The 21158-nt window shown below is 42.0% G+C and overlaps 2 protein-coding genes across 8 annotated transcripts in view; one reads left to right on the plus strand and one right to left on the minus strand.

Moving 5' to 3' along the window:
- Window positions 1-21132, minus strand: part of LOC132383599 (phosphatase and actin regulator 4-like) — a 300611-nt gene extending 279479 nt beyond the window's left edge. For 3 of the 7 annotated variants that reach the window (XM_059954774.1, XM_059954775.1, XM_059954769.1), the window contains exon 1: window positions 20933-21132. The gene's annotated coding sequence lies outside the window, so the exon portion shown is untranslated. Of the gene's footprint in view, window positions 1-5051; window positions 5122-20932 lie in introns of all 7 variants that reach the window. The other 4 variants (XM_059954771.1, XM_059954780.1, XM_059954773.1 and 1 more) reach the window with 4 other exon arrangements.
- The window catches only part of LOC132383601 (uncharacterized), a 75066-nt gene continuing 55209 nt past the window's right edge, over window positions 1302-21158 (plus strand). The window contains exon 1 of the mRNA XM_059954788.1: window positions 1302-3062. Within this exon, the coding sequence (XP_059810771.1) occupies window positions 2994-3062 (69 nt within the window). The 5' untranslated portion in view covers window positions 1302-2993. The remainder of the gene's footprint in view (window positions 3063-21158) is intronic.

Raw genomic sequence — 21158 nt, forward strand, 5'->3', positions numbered from 1 at the left:
AGTCCTCCGCTGACTCTCCCAAGATGAAGGCATCCTTCAGTTTGTCTCAGAGTCTGTGCCGGTGTAGCATGGCCACAATCTCCCATTTCCAGCTACTCCCTTCGGCCAAGGTCCGAAACTCCATAGTGTAGTCAGCCGTTGACTGACTGCCCTGTCGCACCTTCATCAGACAGTCCAAGTCTTGGCTTGTTCTGGTGGGGTGATGGAAAACCATCCTTACGGTGGCCATAAATTCCTATGAATCCAAGCAAATCTCTGACTTTCGTTCCCAATTCCTATTGGCCCAGGCCAGGGCTTTCCCAGTTAGAAGACAGATAATGAAGACCACTTTTCTACACTGAGATGGTTGGAGTTTGATTATTAATGAGCATTGAGTGAGGAAGCCATAGCAAGAACCCAGGTCACCACTGAATCTCTCCGAGGACAGAAGATGTACCTGCTCCGCAGAGCTTCGTCTGAGCATCTCTATCTTCCTCCTTGTGATAGTTGGTACACAGCAGCCTGGAGGTCCAGGCTCTGTCTAAAAATCCTTTTGCTGTGGCTGAGAAATCTGATACCCCACTAGGTCCGTGTTAGCTCAGTCATCCTGTGATGGGACACTATGACAAAGGATAGTTGGGACCCAGATGCTGGAATATCTGATACAACGTTCGAGACACAGTATGACACTGGAACAAGAAGTAAACACGACTAGATGGATGTCTTTGCTAAAGTGTGAGAAGACAACAGAGAACTGGAGCTGGAAGTAGACAGGAGAGTGAAAATAGACTGAAAGTGCTTTGTCAGTCTCTGAATGGCTGAACTGCTTTTGTCTGTACTGCAGTGGTGTAGGGTATTCTTATAACTGTTCACATACAGGAGATCATGCAAAACTATGCTGCTCACATCCTGATACCAAACAGGATTAGCAATCACCATCAAAGTCAAAAGTCAAAGTAACAATTGAGCTTATTGTCAGATAAACAAGTACATACATGCACAGATGCAATAAAAACCTCATATATAGCAGCATCACAGGCACATAGAATCAGATAAGAGCATTCACATGGAAAGACATAAAGAAAGCACAACTTTTACAAGAGAAAAAAGACAAGTAAAGCAAAAAAATTATAATTGTCTATTTTAGAGCAAAGTGATTAAAGTTGTCATAGTGTTGCTAAACTCAAGAGATCAGGGTTCAAAGTTCAAGGTGAATTTTATTATCAAAGAACATAAATGTCTCCACATAAAATCCTGAGATTCATTTTCCTGCGGGCATACTCCGCAAATCTAGAGAATAGAAACTATAACAGAATAAATGAAAGATCAACCAAAGTGCAGAAAACAACAAATTGCGCAAATGCAAATATAAATGAATAGCAATAAATAACGAGAACATGAGAAAACCAGATAAAGAGTCCTTATAGTGAGATCATTGGTTGTTGGAACATCTCAATGGATGGGCGAGTGAGTGTAGTTAGAACACAGAGCATAGAAAATCTACAGCACAGTACAGGCCTTTCGGCCAACAATTTTGTGCTGACCATGTAACCTACTCTAAGAAACTGCCTAGAATTTACCTACCCTACAGCCCTCTATTTTTTAAGTTATTCCATTTTGTTCAAGAGCCTGATGGTTGAGGGGTAGTAACTTTTCTTGAATCTGGTGACGCGAGTCCTGAGGTTCCTGTACCTCCCACCTGATGGCAACATCAAGAAAAGAGCATGGCTAGGGTGGTGAGGATTCCTGATGGTGAGTGCTATTCCCCTATGACAGCATTTCATGTGGATGGGCTCAATGGTTGGGAAGGATTTACTTGTGATGTACTGGGCTGAATCCACTACCTTTGTAGGATTTTCCATTCAAAGGCACTGATGTTTCCATACCAACCAGTTACTACACTCTCCACTACACATCTATAGAAATTTGTCAAAGTTTTTTATGTTATGCCGAATGTCTGCAGACTCCTAAAGAAGTAGAGTAACCAGCAAAGTGTCAGTTCTTGAAACTTGGAGTGTGGGATGTTGGGCTTCTGTACCTCTGCCTGATTGTAGCTGTGAGAAGATGGCATGGCCTGGATGGTCGGGGAGAGGGGGTGTTCTTTGATGATGGATGTTGCCTTCAAGAGCAGACCCTCCTGTAGATAGTACTGATGGTGTCGAGGGATATGCCTGTGATGTATTGGGCAAAGTCCACTTGCTTACTGACTTACATTAGTTCCCAGCAAGGAGATGGAGAAAGCATAGTCTGGAAGAAGGTGGAGATGGGATTGGGTGGGGAAGGTAAGAGCTGAGGGAGGAAAGTCACTCATCTTGTTGATAGCTTTACTAGAAGAGTTCATCTCGACCATCAAATAGGACTACCAACAAGGAAAAGGTCACCGGATGGATGAGAGATGGTTTCCATCATACTTGCTGAGTTCTATGCTTACATTCTTGAAACCACTCCCAAGTGGAAAGGCTTAGGCAATCCCTCACTGGGACTGAGACAAATGCAACATTATTCTGATGGGAAAAAGCAAAAGTATAACAGATGGTAGAGATTTCAAACTCCTTTGGCATCCCACCCGTTCTGCCCCAGCATCCATTCAGTCAGGTTGTATCTTTACATTGCTATAGCAACATGCCTAGCAATCATAGCAACTTGCATAATTTGACACTCTTACTACAGGACAGTTTTTATACATGTTAAAAATGTTTCTGCTTTTTAATTGTTTTAGAAAACACATTTTCATGTGCTGGAGACAGACAGTTTATGGTTGCAATGAATTTTTCCTGTAAAACTATTAATAAGGAAGGTGACTCTCCTCTCCCGCTTATCACCTCCTTCCACTTCCACCTTCCTAAACTGCGTCAGCAGCACCCAACACTATTTCACCGCCTGACCTGTTTATGGCCTTGTTTTTGTACTGGCTTGTAATTTTTTTCTAACCTCATCTAGGCACAGAAATTTTGAGACTCCGCTTGAAGACATTGTTTCTATAGCAACAGGGAGTATGCATTTGTAGAGGTACAATGAATATCACGGTAGAAACAAGACCCTCCATTAGTGGGAAACAGACACCAACTCAAAGCTTCAGACAAGTAGGTACCTCCTGATGTTTTCTTTTGAGTAGCTCTGCAGTCTACTGTCAAGAACAAAGTGCAGTCTTAGATAGAAAATCAATAAACTTCAAATGCTGGGAATCAAAAATAAAAAGTCACAGAACTTTAAATTCTGTTTCCTTTCTCACAGCTGTGACCTGACTGGAGTATTTCCAACAATTTTTTGCATTTTATGTAGCTTGTAGATTTAGCATTTCAAGGTCTGCAGAAAGAGAGAGAGAGAGAGAATATCTACATAATTTGTATTTGTCCATACCCATCTGTGAATAATTTCCATATGCGCCTTTGTTAAGTGTTCCCAGGTAGTTTTTATTTTCCTTGTATATTTAATTTTCCTGCACTGTGAGGACTGAATGTGTTCGTCTGGACATGGTGCAATCCACATTGAAGATCATTCTATTCACAACTCTGACCTGATCCTATTGGTCCAAACTTGCTAATGTCCCTGAAAGATAATTTATCAAACAGCCCTATGTCAATTAGAAAAGAACATATCCTTGGGAACTGTTGATATCACTGCTGAAGTTCTAAAACTTGGCATGAGGAACTTTAAAGAAAAGGCGATCAAACCAATCTCCCTACTGTCTGGCATAGGGAAAATTATTGCTGAAGTCTTCCTATACTGCTTCTCTTCATGATGTAAGGACTCTTCTCTGAATCACAGTGTGAATTCTATCTGTTTGGCTGCACAGTAGACATGGTTTTCATCATGTTCTAGCTCCAAGAAAATGTTGGGGGCAGCACCACACAGCACAAGACCTTTATCAACCTTTCTAAAATCTTTGGCTCCATCATTGGGTAGGGACCAGGGATCACCCTCCTTAACTTGGCTGCCTGCAGAAATTCATCTCCATTTTCTGCACAGCACGCAAGCCATGATCCTAACCAATAGATCCAATTGCTGTGTAGACTATTATAAAGCATGGCTGCATCATTACTCTAACCTTTGATGCCAGAAAGCTGCAATTTTTAACAAGCTTCCTGCTGATGTGGAGCCAATTGACAGGACTCATGGGAAACTGTTCCAGTTACATTGCCTTCATTCCAGAAGCAAGATCAGCCAACCTTAGTGGTTGAGTTACTGATGGCTGCAGACAGTGTTTGTATGTATGTCACTCCGATGCCAAGCTTAAAGACATCCTTGGCTTGTGCACTGAAGCATTGAAAATAATGGGCCTTGCACTCACCAACAACAAACCAAACATCCTTTACTATCCTGCGCCCACTGTACAACATTAATACAATACTAAAGGCCAGTGAGACCATGGACAAATTCCCAATTTATGAGAACTATGTGTCACTGAAGGCAGATATCAATGATGACATTAATTATTGGCTCTACCATTAGCTGCTTGAAGTTAAGGACCTGGAACAAAGTGGAAGGACTACTTGATACCAATGATCCCTGCCCTCCAAATGCTTCTGAAATTTGGGTTAACTTTATTAGTCAAAGCACAGGAGAAATGCAGTATCAGTTATGTTATCCTGTAAAGTCCTCCAAATTCACTGGCAGAACAAACAAACTGACATCTAACTCTGGGCCAAAGCTCTCAGCATTGTGGCCATAATTATGTTCAGTCAATTCCATTAAGCAGACAAAGTTGGTTGCCTACCCAACACCAAATACGTGAAACAGATAGTCTGCTGTATATTGAGTTCTGTCATGGGAAGAGATTAGTAAATGGACAGAAGAAGTCAGGCAAGAAGATTCTGGAAGCGTTCTTGAAAAGCTGCAATATCTGGGTCACCAGTTGGGCATCCTGGTCCATGATTGCTCAAAGGGGAGAAGCATTCATGTCAGGGGGCCCTGACGCATCAGAAGGAACATACTGCCCTGCCACTAACCCTGCACCAGGTGCAGGTTACTGAGGAACTTTGATTTGTAGATGGTGAGTGTAAGGCCCATTATTTTAACTGCTTGCCTATCTGAAAAGCAAAGCATAAGCACCTGTTTGCCTCAACAATTACCTCCATCCCCACTTGTTGCAGACTCTGGGAGTCATGATTGGCCTCATCGGTCACCTTGGAAACTGCAGAGCTGTAATGGAAGCAAACTGTCCTCAGTCTCAGATACTTTGGAAACTATTTAAGACACTTCTGAAACATAGGCTATCTACACTGGGCACCTCAAAGTACGTGAGATGTAACACCAAAACTGTCCACAAAACATTTCAGATCCACTGACATAAGCAATCCAGTATTCTGACTCTGATTACACTTGGCTGCCACCTGTGAGCAGGTCACATATCTCGTATTAGACTCTTGAAACAGGCACAACTCCATCACTACATGCAATGACCAGGTGGGTAGAATACACAAATCAACTGGAATTCAAGGGGTTGTATTGAGAGCATCCTGAGCAGCTGCACCACTGCCTGGTTCGGAAATTACACCATCTCAGATTGCAAGACCCTGCAGCGGATAGTGAGGTCAGCTGAGAAGATCATCGGGGTCTCGCTTCCTGCCATTACGGACATTTACAGTACATGCTGCATCCGCAAAGCAAACAGCATTATGAAGGACCCCACGCACCGCCCCATACAAACTCTTCTCCCTCCTGCCGTCTGGGAAAGGCACCGAAGCATTTGGGCTCACGGGACCAGACCATGTAACAGTTTCTTCCCCTCAAACTATCAGATTCCTCAATACCCAGAGCTTGGACTGACACCTTACTGCCCTATTGTCCTGTTTATTATTTATTGTAATGCCTGCACTGTTTTGTGCACTTTATGCGGTCCTTGGAGGGTCTGTAGTCTAGTGTAGTTTTTTTCTGTGTTGTTTCTTACATAGTTCAGTCTAGTTTTTGTACTGTGTTATGTAACACCATGGTCCTGAAAAAAACGTTGTCTCATTTTTACTCTGCACTGTACCAGCAGTTATGGTCCAAATGACAATAAAAGTGTCTTGACTTGGAAGCAAGACATCATTAGCCTGAGCCACACCATAAGAAAGAGAGCAGTGCCACCTACTGTCAAGTTGAATATTTGCAGAGTTTGCTTTCAGGATCAGTGTTCCATCTGGTGGACATTAAGAAAACATAACTGCAGCAAAAACAATTTTACTTGAATTAAGGGAATTGTAAACCTATAACTAGGGTGCAAATGAGAATGAATTGTAATTGACTTATGATCAAGACAAACAAATTTCATAAGAGTAGCATTGACTTCAATTAATTGAGATAAATTTTCAGGTCATTGACTTAAACTCTAAATACTTCTATCTTTTCAAACATAAGAATCATAGATGCTCCACTGTTTATGGCTGATGGTGTCATAGATTCATAAACATGGAAATAGGCCCTTTGGCCATTCAAGTTCATGACAACCATCAAAGATCAAAGTAGATTTATTATAATAGTATGTATGCTTTATACAGCCTTGAGATTTGTCTCCTTACAGGCAGTCACAAAACAAGGAAACTCCAAAAGACAACACGAATGAATCTGCAGATGCTGGAAATAAATAAAAAATTAATAAAAACACAAAATGCTGGCAGAACTCAGCAGGCCAGACAGCATCTATGGGAGGAGGTAGTGACAACGTTTTGGGCCAAAACCCTTCATCAGGAGTAACATGGGATGGTCGAGGGATGATAAGTAGTGGGGGGGGCGGGATGAAATAGAGAGCTGGGAAGTGATAGGCTGAAGGGAAAGGGGCTGGGGGAAGGTGGAGAAAACATAACTGAGGCAAAAACAATTTTACTTGAATTAAGAGAATTGTAAACCTATAACTAAGGTGCAAATGAGAGTGGATTATAGTTGATTTATGATCAAATTGCTGTTTTATCTCCCCTTGTTCAATCCCTTCCCACCGATGTCCGTGATACTTCCCATGCTTTACATCTCTTCAAAGATTTCAAGTTCCCTGGCCCCCACCGCCTTATTTTCACCATGGACGTCCAGTCCCTATATTCCTCTATCCCCCACCAGGAAGGTCTCCAAGCTCTCCGTTTCTTCCTGGATTCCAGACTCAGCCAGTCACCTTCTACCACCACTCTTCTCCGCCTCGCGGAATTAGTCCTCACCCTTAACAATTTCTCCTTTGGCTCCTCCCACTTCCTCCAAACTAAAGGTGTAGCCATGGGCACCCGCATGGGTCCTAGCTACGCCTGTCTTTTTGTCGGCCATGTGGAGCAATCTATGTTCCAAGCCTACACCGGTATCTGTCCTCCTCTTTTCTTACGTTATATCGACGACTGCATTGGCGCTGCTTCCTGCACACATGCTGAGCTCGTCAACTTCATTAACTTCGCCTCCAACTTTCACCCTGCCCTCAAATTTACCTGGTCTATTTCCGACACCTCCCTCCCTTTCTAGATCTTTCTGTTTCTATCTCTGGAGACAGCCTATCCACCGATGTCTACTACAAACCTACAGACTCTCACAGCTGCCTAGACTATTCCTCCTCCCACCTTCTCTCCTGCAAAAATGCAATCCCTTTCTCTCAATTCCTCCGCCTCCGCCGCATCTGCTCTCAGGATGAGGCCTTTCATTCTAGGACAAAGGAGATGTCTTTTTTTTAAAGAAAGGGGCTTCCCTTCGTCCACTGTCAACTCTGCCCTCCATCGCATCTCCCGTATTTCATGCACCTCTGCCCTCACCCCATCCCCCCGCCAGCCCACCAGGGATAGAACCCCTGGTCCTCACCTATCACCCTACCAGCCCACAGATCCAACGTATAATCCACTGTAACTTCCGCCACCTCCTACGTGATCCCATCACCAGACACATCTTTCCCTCCTCCCCACTCTCGGCTTTCCACAGGGATCACTCCCTACGCGACTCCCTTGTCCATTCATCCCCCCTCATCCCTCACCATGGACCTCCCTCTGGGCACTCATCCCTGCAAATGGAAGAAGTGCTACACCTGCCCCCACACTTCTTCCCTCACCACCATCCCAGGCCCCAGACAGTTCTTTTAGGTGAGACACCACTTCACCTGCGAGTCAATTGGGATGATATACTGTATCCGGTGCTCCCGATGTGGCCATTTATACATTGGGGAGACCCGCCGCAGACTGGGAGACCGTTTTGCCGAACACTGGCGCTCAGTCCTCCAGCAGTGGCGGGATCTCCCTGTGGCCACACACTTCAATTCCACACACCACTCCCACTCCGATATGTCTGTCCATGGCCTCCTCTACCGTCAAGATGAGGCCGCGCGCAGGTCGATGGAGCAATACCTTATCTCCTGCCCAAGTAGCCTCCTACCTGCCGGCATGACCATTCAACTCACAGACCTCCATTGATACCCTTACCCCATCCCTATCTATAATTTTAGTCTGGTTCTCTTTCTCTCTCTTTCCCCCCCCCTCACTATAATCTCCCCCCAGCCCTACCTTTCTTTCTCTTTTATTTCCCATAATTCTCCACCTTCCATCTAGCCTATTTCCCTTCAGCCTATCACTTCCCAGCTCTCTACTTCATCTCTCCCCCCACTTCTTATCCCCTCTCGACCATCCCATATTACTTCACTCCTGATGAAAGGTTTTGGCCTGAAACTTCGTCACTACCTCCTCCCATAGATGCTGTCTGGCCTGCTGAGTTCTGCCAGCATTTTGTGTTTTTATTTTTTTTATTAAACTTCAAAAGAACCCTTTACAAAAAGACTGTCAAACACCCAGTGTACAGAGAAAGAAAAAAACATGCAAACAATAAAATTAAGTCAATAGCCTTCAGAACTGAAGTTTTCCGAAAGGCATGAAGCCAGACATCACTGCAGCTGGAGCAAGCCACGGCCTCAGTTCATTGCCAAGCTGAGTAAACGTATGGAGCAGAACCAGGCAGAACAGACCTGTTGTTCACCTCCAGTTCCGACACCCTGACCTTTTCAATCTGATCTGGCACGTAAATCATCCAAACATTGGTTGTTCCTCACTCGGACAACTCTGGGGCCTGAACCCAGCTGCCATGATTCGGTCTGTATCCAACTTTTCCAGTTCGGCGCAGCGCTTTAATCGATCAGGCATCTATTAATACACTAATCTTACCCCAATTCATTTTATTCTGCCCAAATTCCCTCCACTGGACCCAAGATTTTATGATTTATTTAATTGTGAGGAGACCACAGAGTCACAGAGAGAAGTTGTGCGGACTGCACACAGGGACATGTGAAGGCCAGAATTGAAGCCAGGTTACTGGAACTGTGATGCAGTGGCTCAACAGCATTCCTATCCGTGTACTGTACTTTCTGTTTGCATCTTGTTCCATATGCCCACCACCTTCTGATTAAAAAAAAACCTGTCAATTGAACATTTTACTGATACTATGACTGCTACTTGTCTTTTCTTGATTATCAGGTTACGTCTGAACCCAAGAAGGACCAATATTCTTGCAGGTAGGTTTGTTAGAGCTTTTGGGGAGGGTTTAAACTAATTTGGCAGCAGGTTGGGACTCAGGATGGGATGGATAGTAAAAAAGTAAAGATAGCATGCAGTCAGACTATCAGGAAGGGTAGGCAGATGATAGGACAGAATTACAGCCAGCAGGGTGAGAACCAGTGCATTAGGGATGCAGAATCAAAAAAAGTAGCAAATGCAGTAGTCAAAGTGTTATATCTCAATGCATGGGTATAAGAAGGTGGAAGATCTTGTTGCATTATTACAGGTGGTTAGATATGATGTTGCGGTCATCACTGAATCGTGGCTGAAAATGGTTGTAGTTGGGAGCTGAATGTCTAAGGTTACACATTGTCTCGGGGAGCTAGGAAGGTAGGCAGAGGGGGTGGCATGGCTCTGCTGGTAAAGAATGGCATCATATCAGTAGAAAGATGTGACATAGGATTGGAAGATATTGAATCGTTGTGGGTTGAGTTAAACTGCAAGGGTAAAAGAACCCTGATGGCAGTTATATACAGGCCTCCCAACAGTAGCTGGGAAGTGGACCACAGATTACAATGGGAAGTAGAAAAAGCATATTAAAAGGGCAATGTTATGATAGTCATGGGAGATTTCAACATGTAGCTCAATTGGGAAAGTCAGTTTGGTAATGGATCTCAAGAGAGTGAGTTTGTTGAATGCCTACAAGATGGCTTTTTAGAATAGTTTGTCACTGAGCCTGCTAGGGGATCAGCTATACTAGATTGGGTGTTATATAATGAACCAAAGGTGAATAGAGAGTTTAACGTAAAGGAACCCTTAGGAGGCAGTAATTACAATATTACTGAGTTCAACTTGAAATTTTATACAAAGTCATGACAGTAAAGTCTGATATAGCAGTATCTCTGTGGAGTAGAAGAAATTACTGTGATATGAGAGTGGAGTTGGTCAAAGAAACTCGAAGGAGATACTGCCAGGGATGACAGCAGAGCAGCAATGGCATAATTTTCTTGGTAAAATAAGGAATGTGCAGGGTAGATGTATTCCAAAATGAAGAAATACTCAAATGAAAAATTAGTATAACCGTGGCTGACAAGGGAAGTCAAAGCTAACGTAAAAACAAAAGAGAGGGCATACAACAAAGCAAAAATTAGAGGGAAGATAAAGGATTGGGAAGCTTTTTAAAACCTACAGATTGCAACTAAAAGAATCATTAGGAGGGAAGTGATGAAATATGAAAGTAAGATAGCAAACAATGATAGTAAAAGATTTTTCAAGTATGTAAAAAATAAAAGAAAGATGAGAGTGGATATAGGACTGCTAGAAAATGAAGCTGGAAACATAATAACATGCGACAAGGAAATGGCAGATGAACTAAGTGAGTATTTTGCTTAAGTCTTCATTGTGGAAGACACTAGCAGCGTGCCAGATATTGAAGGCTGTGAGGGAAGAGAAATGAGTGCAGTTACTATTACAAGGGAGAAGGTGCTCAAAAAGCTAAAAGACCTAAGGGTACATAAGTCACCCAGAGCAGATAAACTGCACCCTAGGGTTCTCAAAGAGGTAGCAGTAAAGATTATGGAGGCAGTAGAGATTATGGACTCTGGCATGGTGCAAGAAGACTGGAAAATCGCAAATATCACTCCATTCCTTAAGAAAGGAGGAAGACAGCAAAAGGAGATTATAAACCAATTAGCCTGACCTCAGTGGTTGGGAAGATGTTGGAGTCAATATTTAAGGATGAGGTTATGGAGTACTTGGAGAACAGGACAAGATAGGACAAAGTCAGCATGGTTTCCTTCAGGGAAAACCTTGATGAACCTGTTGGAGTTGTTTGAGGAGTTTACAAGTAGGATGCATAAAGGGAATGTAGTGAATGCTGTATATTTGGACTTTAAGAAGGACTTTGACAAGGTGCCACACATGAAGCTGCTTACCAAGTTACGAGCCCATGGCATTTCAGGAAGGTTACTGGCTTGGTTAGAACATTGGCTGATTGGTAAGAGGTTGTGTGTGTGAATAAATGGACCCTTTTCTGTTTGGCTGTCAGTGACTAGTGGTGCTCTGCAGGGTTTGCTGTTGGGACCACTTCTTTTTATGTTGTATATCAATGATTTAGATGATGGAATAGATGGCTTTTTTACCAAATTTGCAGATGATATGAAGATTGGTGGAGGGGCAGGTAGTGTTGAGGAAACAGGTAGGCTGCAGAAGGACATAGATAGTTTAGAAGAATGGGCAAGAAAGTGACAAATTAAATACAATATTGGAAAGTGCTTGGTCATGCACATTGGTAGTAGAAATAAATGTGCAGACTATTTTCTAAATGGGGAGAAAATCCAAGAATCTGAGATGCAAAGAGACTTGGGAGTCTTTGTGCAGAACATCCTAAAAGTCAACTTGCAGGTAGAGTTGATGGTGAGGAAGGCAAATGCAAATTTAGCATTCATTTCAAGAGGTCTAGAATACAAGAGCAAAGATGTGATGTTGAGGCTTTATAATGCACCAGTGAGGCCTCACCTTGAGTATTGTGAACATTTCTAGGCCCGTCATCTTAGAAAAGATGTGCTGGCAATGGAGACAGTCCAGAGGAGGTTAGCAAGCATGATTTCAGGAATGAAAAGGTTGTCATACAAGGAATGTTTGATGGGTCTGTACTCGTTGGAATTTAGAAGGATGTGGGGGATCTCATTAAAAGTTTTCAAATGTTGAAAGGCCTGGACAGAGTAGATCTGGAATGTTGCTTCCCACGATAGGGAAGTCTAGGACAAGAGGGCACAACTTCAGGATAGAGAGATGTCAAGGCAAGTGGACAAGATGGAACCAGATAATAGAGCACAATATCTCATGCGGGGAAATTTGGTGAACTGTACCCTACCGCATCAAGTTTCTGATCCAGTTGGCCTATGGCGTCTTGCCAAGCCCAGTGAACTTCTACTGCTGAGACAAGGCTGAAAAGCCAGCATGCTCCCTGTACTGAGGGAAGGGGACGTTAAAACACATCCTCAGCTGCTGCCCAAAAGCCCTGGGGGAGGGGTGTTATCATTGGCTGCATGAATTGGTGCTGAAGACAGTGGCTGACACATAGTGCCCAGCCATCACCCAGGCCAAACACCTTAGCCTAGCAAAGCAAGCAATTGTTTTTATCAAGGCAGGGAGGAGGCTCAAACCCAATCCAAGGAGAATGGCAATTGAGAGTCAACTTAGGGAAATAGCTCAGACTCCCTGAGCACATCTTCTCGACAACGCTTAGGTCAGACATAGTGCTGTTGTCAGAGTTATCTAGTCATGTTGGAGTTGACTGTTCCCTAGATAGAGGAGGCCCATGAAAGGAAAAAGACAATGTACCAAGATGTGGGGAAGGTGTGCTGCAGCAAGGGGTGGTGGGCACACAGTATGCCCATAGAGGTGGGCTGCAGAGGGTTTGCTGGTCAATCCCTCTGCCAAACCTACAGCTGGATGGGCGGGATGAGTCCAGAAGAGGAAAGTCACCAGGGACACCACAAAGGCAGCAGAGCGAGCCTCGAGATGGTTGTGGATCATGAGGAGTGACCTGTGCAGAATGCTACACAGACACAAGTCAAGGTCTGATCACCCCCGGCTGGGTTGCCTCGGCGAAGGTGTCTGATGTTGAAAGACCCGAAATACCCACTTCACTGATGATATGTTTGAGTGCAACACAAGATGTATCATTCTATATATAAGCATTGTATTCTGAAATATCTGTAATTTATACCATGCTACTAGTTTGTAACAAATAGCAATTCCCTTTGTTGGAATTCTATTAGATGGAGATATGTAGATGCATAGTCAGTGAAAAATTTGTACAAAGATTGATAGATTTTGGAATCAAAGATAGATTGGGGAAATGGTTGGAAAGTGACATTAATTTTGTCATGATCTCATTGAAAAAGAAAAGAGGATAAGAGGACGTGTTTTTTTTCTCTTTTCTTATTTTCTATGTTCTATGTTCCTATAAAATTACATTGGAAAGACGGCACTTCAAATAATTCCCTTATTTCTGTTCTGGAACATCATCCTGGATTTCATGAACTCAAGCTCTGGTGTGGGACTTGAAACCATTACTCTCTGATCCAAAGCTAAAGTGACACCAACTCTGCTTCATCTTCTGTTATCAATTACTCTGCACAGTAATCAAATTAAAAATAATGAACTGTAATAATACATGGGCCATAGAACATTACAGTATAGTACAGCATGGCTTTGTCAAGTGCAGGTCATGCTTTACGAGCCTGATTGTTCCATCATGCATAAAGCCATGTTAACTATCCCTAACTAGTCCTTGTCTACCCAAAAACTTATATACCCTTTCTCTTAGAATACCTCCTAATAACTTACTGCTGATGTCAGATTCACCAGCCTATAATATCCTGGCCTATTCTTAGAACCTTTTTTTAAACAATGTAACAACATTAGTTATTCTCCAATCCACTGACCATTCACATGCGGCTAAGGATGATTTAAATATCTCTGCTAGGGCCCCTGCAGATTCTGCGTGAGCATCCTATAGGGCCCAAGGGAACATCTTGTCTGTCCTGGAGATTTATCCACCAAAATTTGCCTCAAGCCAGCAAACATCTCCTGCTCTGCAATCTGTACAACATCCATGACTTTGCTGCCTTCATTGTCTCCCATCTATAAACTCTGTGCCCCCCAGGTAAATATGGATAGAAAAAAATCCACTTATTATCTCACCCATCTCTTTTGGTTCCGTACATAGATTGCCATTGTGATCTTCCAGAGGACCAATTTTGTCCCTTGGTATCTTTTTACTCTTAATATATCTGCATTAGCCCCTGGATTCTCCTTACACTTGTTTGCTAGAGTAACCTTATGCCTCCTTTTAGTCCTGATTTCCTTCTTAAATGTTCTCTTGCATTTCTTACACTTATCGAGTTCCTCATTTGTTCCTGTCTGTCTCTGCCAGCTGTGCAACTCCTTTTTATTAACCAGAGCCTCTATATCTCTCAAAAAATGGTTCCCTAAATTTGCTGTCCTCACTTTTTATTTTGACAGGAACATACCAACTCTGTATGCTCAAAATTTCATGATTGAAGGCCTCCCTCCTGCTTTCCAAGTGCACCTTTACCAGAAAACATATCCCAATCTACACTTTCTTTGAACAAGTTCCATGGTTTTCTTTGTTTCGTGGCTGGTGGCTGTCTGTATGAAGATATAGAAATGTAGAAACAGAAAACCTACAGCATAATCCAGGCCCTACGGCCCACAAAGCTGTGCCAAACATGTCCTTACCTTAGTGCTACCTAGACTTACCCTTAGCCCTCTACTTTTCTAAGCTCCATGTATCCATCCAGAGTCTCTTAAAAGACTCTTTTGTTTCCACTTCCGCCACCACCACTGGCAGCCCATTCCACACACTCACCACTCTATGCGTAAAAAACTTACCTCTGACAACTCCTCTGCACCTACTTCCAAACACCTTAAAAATATGCCCTCTTGTGCTAGCTATTTCAGCTTTGGGAAAAAGCCTCTGACTATCCACACGATCAATGCCTCTCATCATCTTATACAACTCTATCAGGTCACCTCTCATCCCCTGTCGTTCCATGGAGAAAAATCCGAGTTCACTCAACCTTTTCTCATAAGCCATGCTCCCCAATCCAGGCAACATCCTTGTAAATCTCCTCTGCACCCTTTCTATGGTTTCCAGATCCTTTCTAATACCATTGAAACTTACCTCTTGCCAATTTAGAATCTTTCCAATCTTAACCTATCCTTTCCCATAATTACCTTGAAACTAATCGCATTATGATCACTAGATATAAAGTGTACCCCTACCCAAACTTTAGTTACCTGCCCAATCTCATTCCCTAATAGGAGATCTAACAGCACACTCTCTCTCGCTGGGACTTCCATGTGCTGATTAAGGAAATTTTCCTGAATACATTTGAGAAACTCTATCCTATCTAGTCCTTTTACAATATGGGAGTCCCAGTCAATATGTGGAAAGTAAAAATGACCTACTATCATAACCTTCTATTTCTTGGAACAGTCTGTGATCTTTCTACAAATCTGCTCCTCTAGATCCTGTGGACTAATGGGTGGTCGATAATATAATCCTATTAATGTGATCAACCCTTTCTTATTCCTTAGTTCTACTCATATGGCCTCACTCATATGTCCTGTCTGAGCACTGCCGTGACATTTTCCCTGACTATAACGCCACCCTTCTCACTTTAATCCCTTCTGCTGTGTTACCTCTAAAACAACGGAAGCCCAGAACATTTAGCTGCCAGTCCTTCCCCTCCTGCATCTTCACTAATGGCTACAATGTCTTAATCCTCGTGCTAATCCATGTCCTAAGCTCATCTGCCTTTCCTACAATACTCCTTGCACTAAAATATATGCAGCTCAGAACATTAGTCCCATCATGCTCAACCTTTTGATTTCTGACTTTGTATGCAGGTTTAACAGTTTCCTTTGTAATCACTCTACTATCTGTTCTGGCACTTTGGCTCCCAACCCCTTGCAACCCTAGTTTAAACCCCCTTGTGCTGCAGTAGCAAACCTTTCTGTTACGATATTAGTCCCCTTCCAGTTCAGGTACAAACCGTCCTGTCTGCACAGGTCCCACTTTCCCTTGAAGATGGCCTAGTCAACCAAAAAGATGAAGCTCCTGCATCAACTCCTTAGTCACATGTTAAACTGTATGATCTTTTTGTTTTTGGCCTCACTGGCATGTGTCTCAGGTAGGAATCCTGAGATCACAAATCTGGGGGTCCTCTCCTTTAATTTAGCATCTAAATTTCTAAGCTCTCTCTGCAGGACCTTGTCACCCTCCCCACCCACATCATTGGTACTGATATGGACCATGACCTCTGCCTGCATTTAAGAATGCTATGGACTCAAACTGAGATGTTCCTGACCTTGGTTCCCGGTGTATTATTGTGAACAACCACAAATGAGTTTAGCACTTTCAGATTCTACCTCGGACCAGATTGAACATCTGAACTTTTAGGATGTTTCAACTAAAGCAGAAAACTGTTCTTCCTTTTAACCACTTTGTCACTTCAATGTTTCTCTCTTCAATTGGAGTTGTGCATGTGGTCATCAGAAATGTCTTCCTATGATGAGCTTGGGAACGTTCAAATATTGTGGAATATCATGTAATATATATAGAAGATTTGCTTGGTCACAATACTTTCACCATTGAATGTTGGGCAGCTAGGTGGAGCAGATATCTTCTGTGCCATTTTACATGCTCACACATTAATCTTAGAAAGGCCATGAAACTGGAAAGCTGTTCTCACTGTAGGTAAACACCGGTAATGCACAGCAAGCCGATTAAGGCATTGAGTAAAGGTGTTGAAATGTTTTGTTGAAATTGTACACAACATTAGTGAAGCTAAATTTGGAATATTTTGTGTAGGTCTGGTTACAGAAAAGCCATTAATAAGATTGAAAGAGTGCAGATGCTCTCTTTTTCTCGGCACTCTTTCAATTTTATTTTACAAGATGTTGCTGGAACTTGAGGAACTAAGTTATAGGGAAAGATTGAATAGGTTAAGACTTTATTCACTGGCGAATCAGGAGAGATCTGAAAGAGGCTTACAATTGTAACCCTCAGGTTCGGTTAGCAGCTTAATCTACGGGAAGACAGCCTCTGGCCCAAACAAACATTACAGAGAGGCTATTACATTAGCAGTGAAACCTTTCAGTGCTTTACACAAAATTATGAGGGGTGTAGATAGGGTAAATGCTTTTAGGCATAATCCCCTCAGGCTGGGTGAGACTAGAACCAGGGATCATACTGTAGGTGTAGGACGAAATATGAAGTATTTAAGAGGAAATGAAGGGGGAACTTAGAAGTGGTGCAAGTGTGGAACAAGTTGCCGGCAGAAGTTGGAGACGTGAGTTCAAATGTAACACTTAAGAGAAGTTTGGATATGTACATGAATGAAAGCAGTACGAAGTACTAAGCTCCAGGTCCAGTAGATAAGATTACACAGAAGACCAAGCAGGCACAAAATCGATGGGCTGAAGGGTTTATTTCTGTGTTGTAGTGATCCATATTTCTATGGTTTTAAGAAAACAATTACAGTCTGGCCATGTAGATGGAATAAAGACAAGTACTATTTTCTGTAAGGAGAGTGAATTCAGAAACGGGTAGAGCAAAGGGACTGAGGAGTCCTCATGCTGGATTCTCTAAAGGTTAACTTGCAAGTTGAGTTGATAGTAAGGAAGAAAAATGCAATTCAGTGTCATGGAATCATAGAACACTACAGCAGAGAAACAGGTCCTTCAGCCCATCTAGTCCATACCGAACCTGTAATCTGCCAGTCCTGTTGAGCTGCACCCGGACCATAGCCTTCCATACCCATCCCATCCACGTACCTATCCAAATTTCTCTTAGAAGTTGACGTTGACCCCAGATCCACCAATTGCGCTGGCAGTTCATCGGGCTCTCACAACCAGACTATGTAACAGTTTCTTCCCCCAAGCTATCAGACTCCTCAATACCTGAAGCCTGGACTGACACCTTGCCCTACTGTCCTGTTTATTATTTATTGTAACGCCTGCACTGTTTTTGTGCACTTTATGCAGTCCTGGGTAGGTCTGTAGTCTAGTGTAGCTTTCTCTGTGTTTTTTCATTACGTAGTTCAGTCTAGTTTTTGTACTGTGTCATGTAACACCATGGTCTTGAAAAATGTTGTCTCATTTTTACTATGCACTGTACCAGCTGTTTTGGTCAAAATGACAATAAAAGTTGACTTGACTTGATGATCTCTAGACCTAGTCTCATGCAATCTCAGTGGAAAAAGTTTGCTAGCATTTACCCTATCTATACCCAATATAATTTTGTATATCTCTATCAAATCTCCTCTCAATCTTCTTCATTCTAGGGAATAATATCCTAACCTACTCTTTTCCCTATAACTCAGGTCCTCAAGTCCAGACAACATCCTTGTAAGTCTTCTCAGCATTCTTTCAATCTTATTTACATCTAGGTGTGGTCAAAATGAAAGCTTATTGTTCATCAAAATAATTGTTAGAAACAATCAGTCATACCACTTCTGCCAGCGACAGCTCAGCAGATGACATTCTTTCCTCTGAGTGGGAAGACTGTAGATTTAAGCCCCAGTTACTTTATCATGGATGGTGTAATCTGAATAGGCTTTGCAAAACTTGGGTGTGGCATTTTCATTTAACACTATTTTACCCTTGTTAGGTTTGAGCTTTCCAATCTCATCCTCAATGCCTCTGTTACTGTATGTTTTATTATTCCAAAACATAAACATTAATTGAAAGAAAAACAAGGGAGCCAGGAGTTGCATGTAAGTAGTTTTGTTTTTACTTTAAGTGAGGCGCCCATGTATGACATGGTGGCACGATGCGGTATGCCATTCACATACTGTATAATCCATAATTAATTATTTAAATGCTTAATCAAACAATATATTTACAGCTTTGAGCAAATGTAAATGAAATATTAAATACACAACACTTGCTATGATAAAATAATCAACAGCAATGTAACTTTGCAACCCAACTTGTTGTGTACCTGCACTACACTTTCTTAGTAACTAGAGTATCTTATTGTGCATTCTGCTGTTGTTTCATATTGCACCACCTCAATGCATTACAATAGTGAATTGATCTTTATAATTGGTATACAAGATATGTTTTTCACTGTTCCTGAATACATGTGACAATGATAACAAATCCAAGTTATACTATAAGGTATGGGAAATTACTGTAGAGTTTGTATTGATCACAAATATAATTAAATCAGTGAATGAAACATTAGGTGTCACTGTTGTGCTGTCTTATTCAGAAATGTTTTATGTAATCTGTCTTGCTTCAATAAAAATGGATTTCCACTCTAGACTCATGCAGATTCACTTTTAAGGATTCAATAACTCCTGTTATGTTGAAATTGTATCAGACATTAGTGAGGCATAACTTGGAGCACTGTGTGCAGTTCTGGTCACTTACCTACAGGAAAATTGTCAATAAGACTGAAAGAATATAGAGAAAATTTTCAAGGATGTTGCAGGGAGATGAGGACCTAAGTTTTAGGAAAAGGTTGAATACGTTAGAACTTTATTCCTTGAAGCACAGAAGATTGAGAGGAGACTTGATAAAGGTTGACAAAATTATGAGGGGCATAGATAGGGTAAATGCAAGCAGGCTTTTTCCAATAAGGCTGGGTGAGAAACAAAATAGAAGTCAAGAGTTAAAGGTGAAAGGTGAAATGTTTAAAGAGAACATGAGTGGGAACTTCTTCACTCAGAGTAATGCCCCATTGCCACCCCCAGCTATAACAACCTTAAGGAACAAAGGTTGTAATTACCAATTATTTAGTTTATAATTGTTAATTACAAATTAAATAATGCAAAACAAAGGAATAATGATCATTGGTTTATGGACCATTCAGAAGTCTGAAGGCAGAGGGGGAGAAGCTGATTTGGAATTGTTGAGTGTGGGTCTTTAGGCTTTTATACCTCTAACCCTTGGTAGCAATGAGAAGAGGACCAGTCCCAGATAGTGCTGGTCCTTGGCGATGGATGTCATCTTTCTCGAGGCAATATTTAATGAAAATGTTCTTGATGAATCAGAGTGAAGTACAGAGAGAGATGGGTAAATGGGGCTCAACCGATCTTAGATTTATACTTGGTGAAAGCCAAGAGAGTGCCCCGGGGAGTGGTAGGTTATTCATGTCCAAAAGTAACAACACACAGATAAGATTTTCAGACACAGATGAGCTTTGGCACTGTTACAGAGGCAATGTAGATTGTCCTGGTAATATGCCAAGTAACTTGTTTCAAGGTTTAAAGCAGGGCTTGCCAACCTATTTTATGCCATGGACCCTTACCATTAATCAAAGGGTCTGGAGATGCCCGGGTTGAGATCCCCTGGTTTAAAGGGACAGCACAATATGAACAGCTGCCAGATCTCAATGGGTCATAAACACAAGCAATTCTGCAGATGTTAGAAATCCAGAGTAACACATTCAAAATGCTGGAGGAACTCAGCAGGCCAGGTAGTATTTTATGTGTTTCAATGGGTTGTAGCAGTGGAGGACACTACAGAGATGAAGAAGTCTAATATGTGAAGTGGTGAGTGTTGGGAGGAAAGTTGTTTGATCTGGGGATCTGTCCTCTAGCCTAACCTTTCTGCTATAAACGAGAAAGAAACAAAAATGCTTTGAGCGCCCATAACCTTTCCAACTTATTTATTGCATACACAAAACAAAGTCCACAAGCAGAGATCAAAACTATGCAGATCTGGATTACTGTAACTCCAACATCCCACCCCACAAAGTTAATTTACAAGGTAAGCATTAAACTCCTTGTTGTCAATACAAGAATAACAAGATCAGTTTATATCTTTACAACACTATTAAAATGCTTTCCTTTGCCAGATAAACATGTTGTCTGAGAATTTTATGTGAGTTGATCCATTCACAATGACTTCCAGACCAACAACAACCTTACTTTTAAAGTTCTCAACTTTGTTTTCAAATGATTCTATTATTTCCATCCTCTCACCTTCCTCACATTGTATGAAACCTTCTCTAGCCCACCAACCTTCGAATGTTCTTGTGTTCCTCCAGTTCTGTCTTTTATTGCAATGTTGATTTTCATTGCTGCGTCATTGGCCAACAAAGTAAAAACTTATCAATCTCAGTTCAAAAATGATTAACTGAGCCAGCACTCCTGTGATTTGTGTGAGAGTTCCACACCTTGTCTTAGGTTTCACCACCCGCCAAGGTGA

The sequence above is a fragment of the Hypanus sabinus genome, chromosome 30 (genome assembly GCF_030144855.1).
Source record: "Hypanus sabinus isolate sHypSab1 chromosome 30, sHypSab1.hap1, whole genome shotgun sequence".
NCBI classification, from domain to species: domain Eukaryota; kingdom Metazoa; phylum Chordata; class Chondrichthyes; order Myliobatiformes; family Dasyatidae; genus Hypanus; species Hypanus sabinus.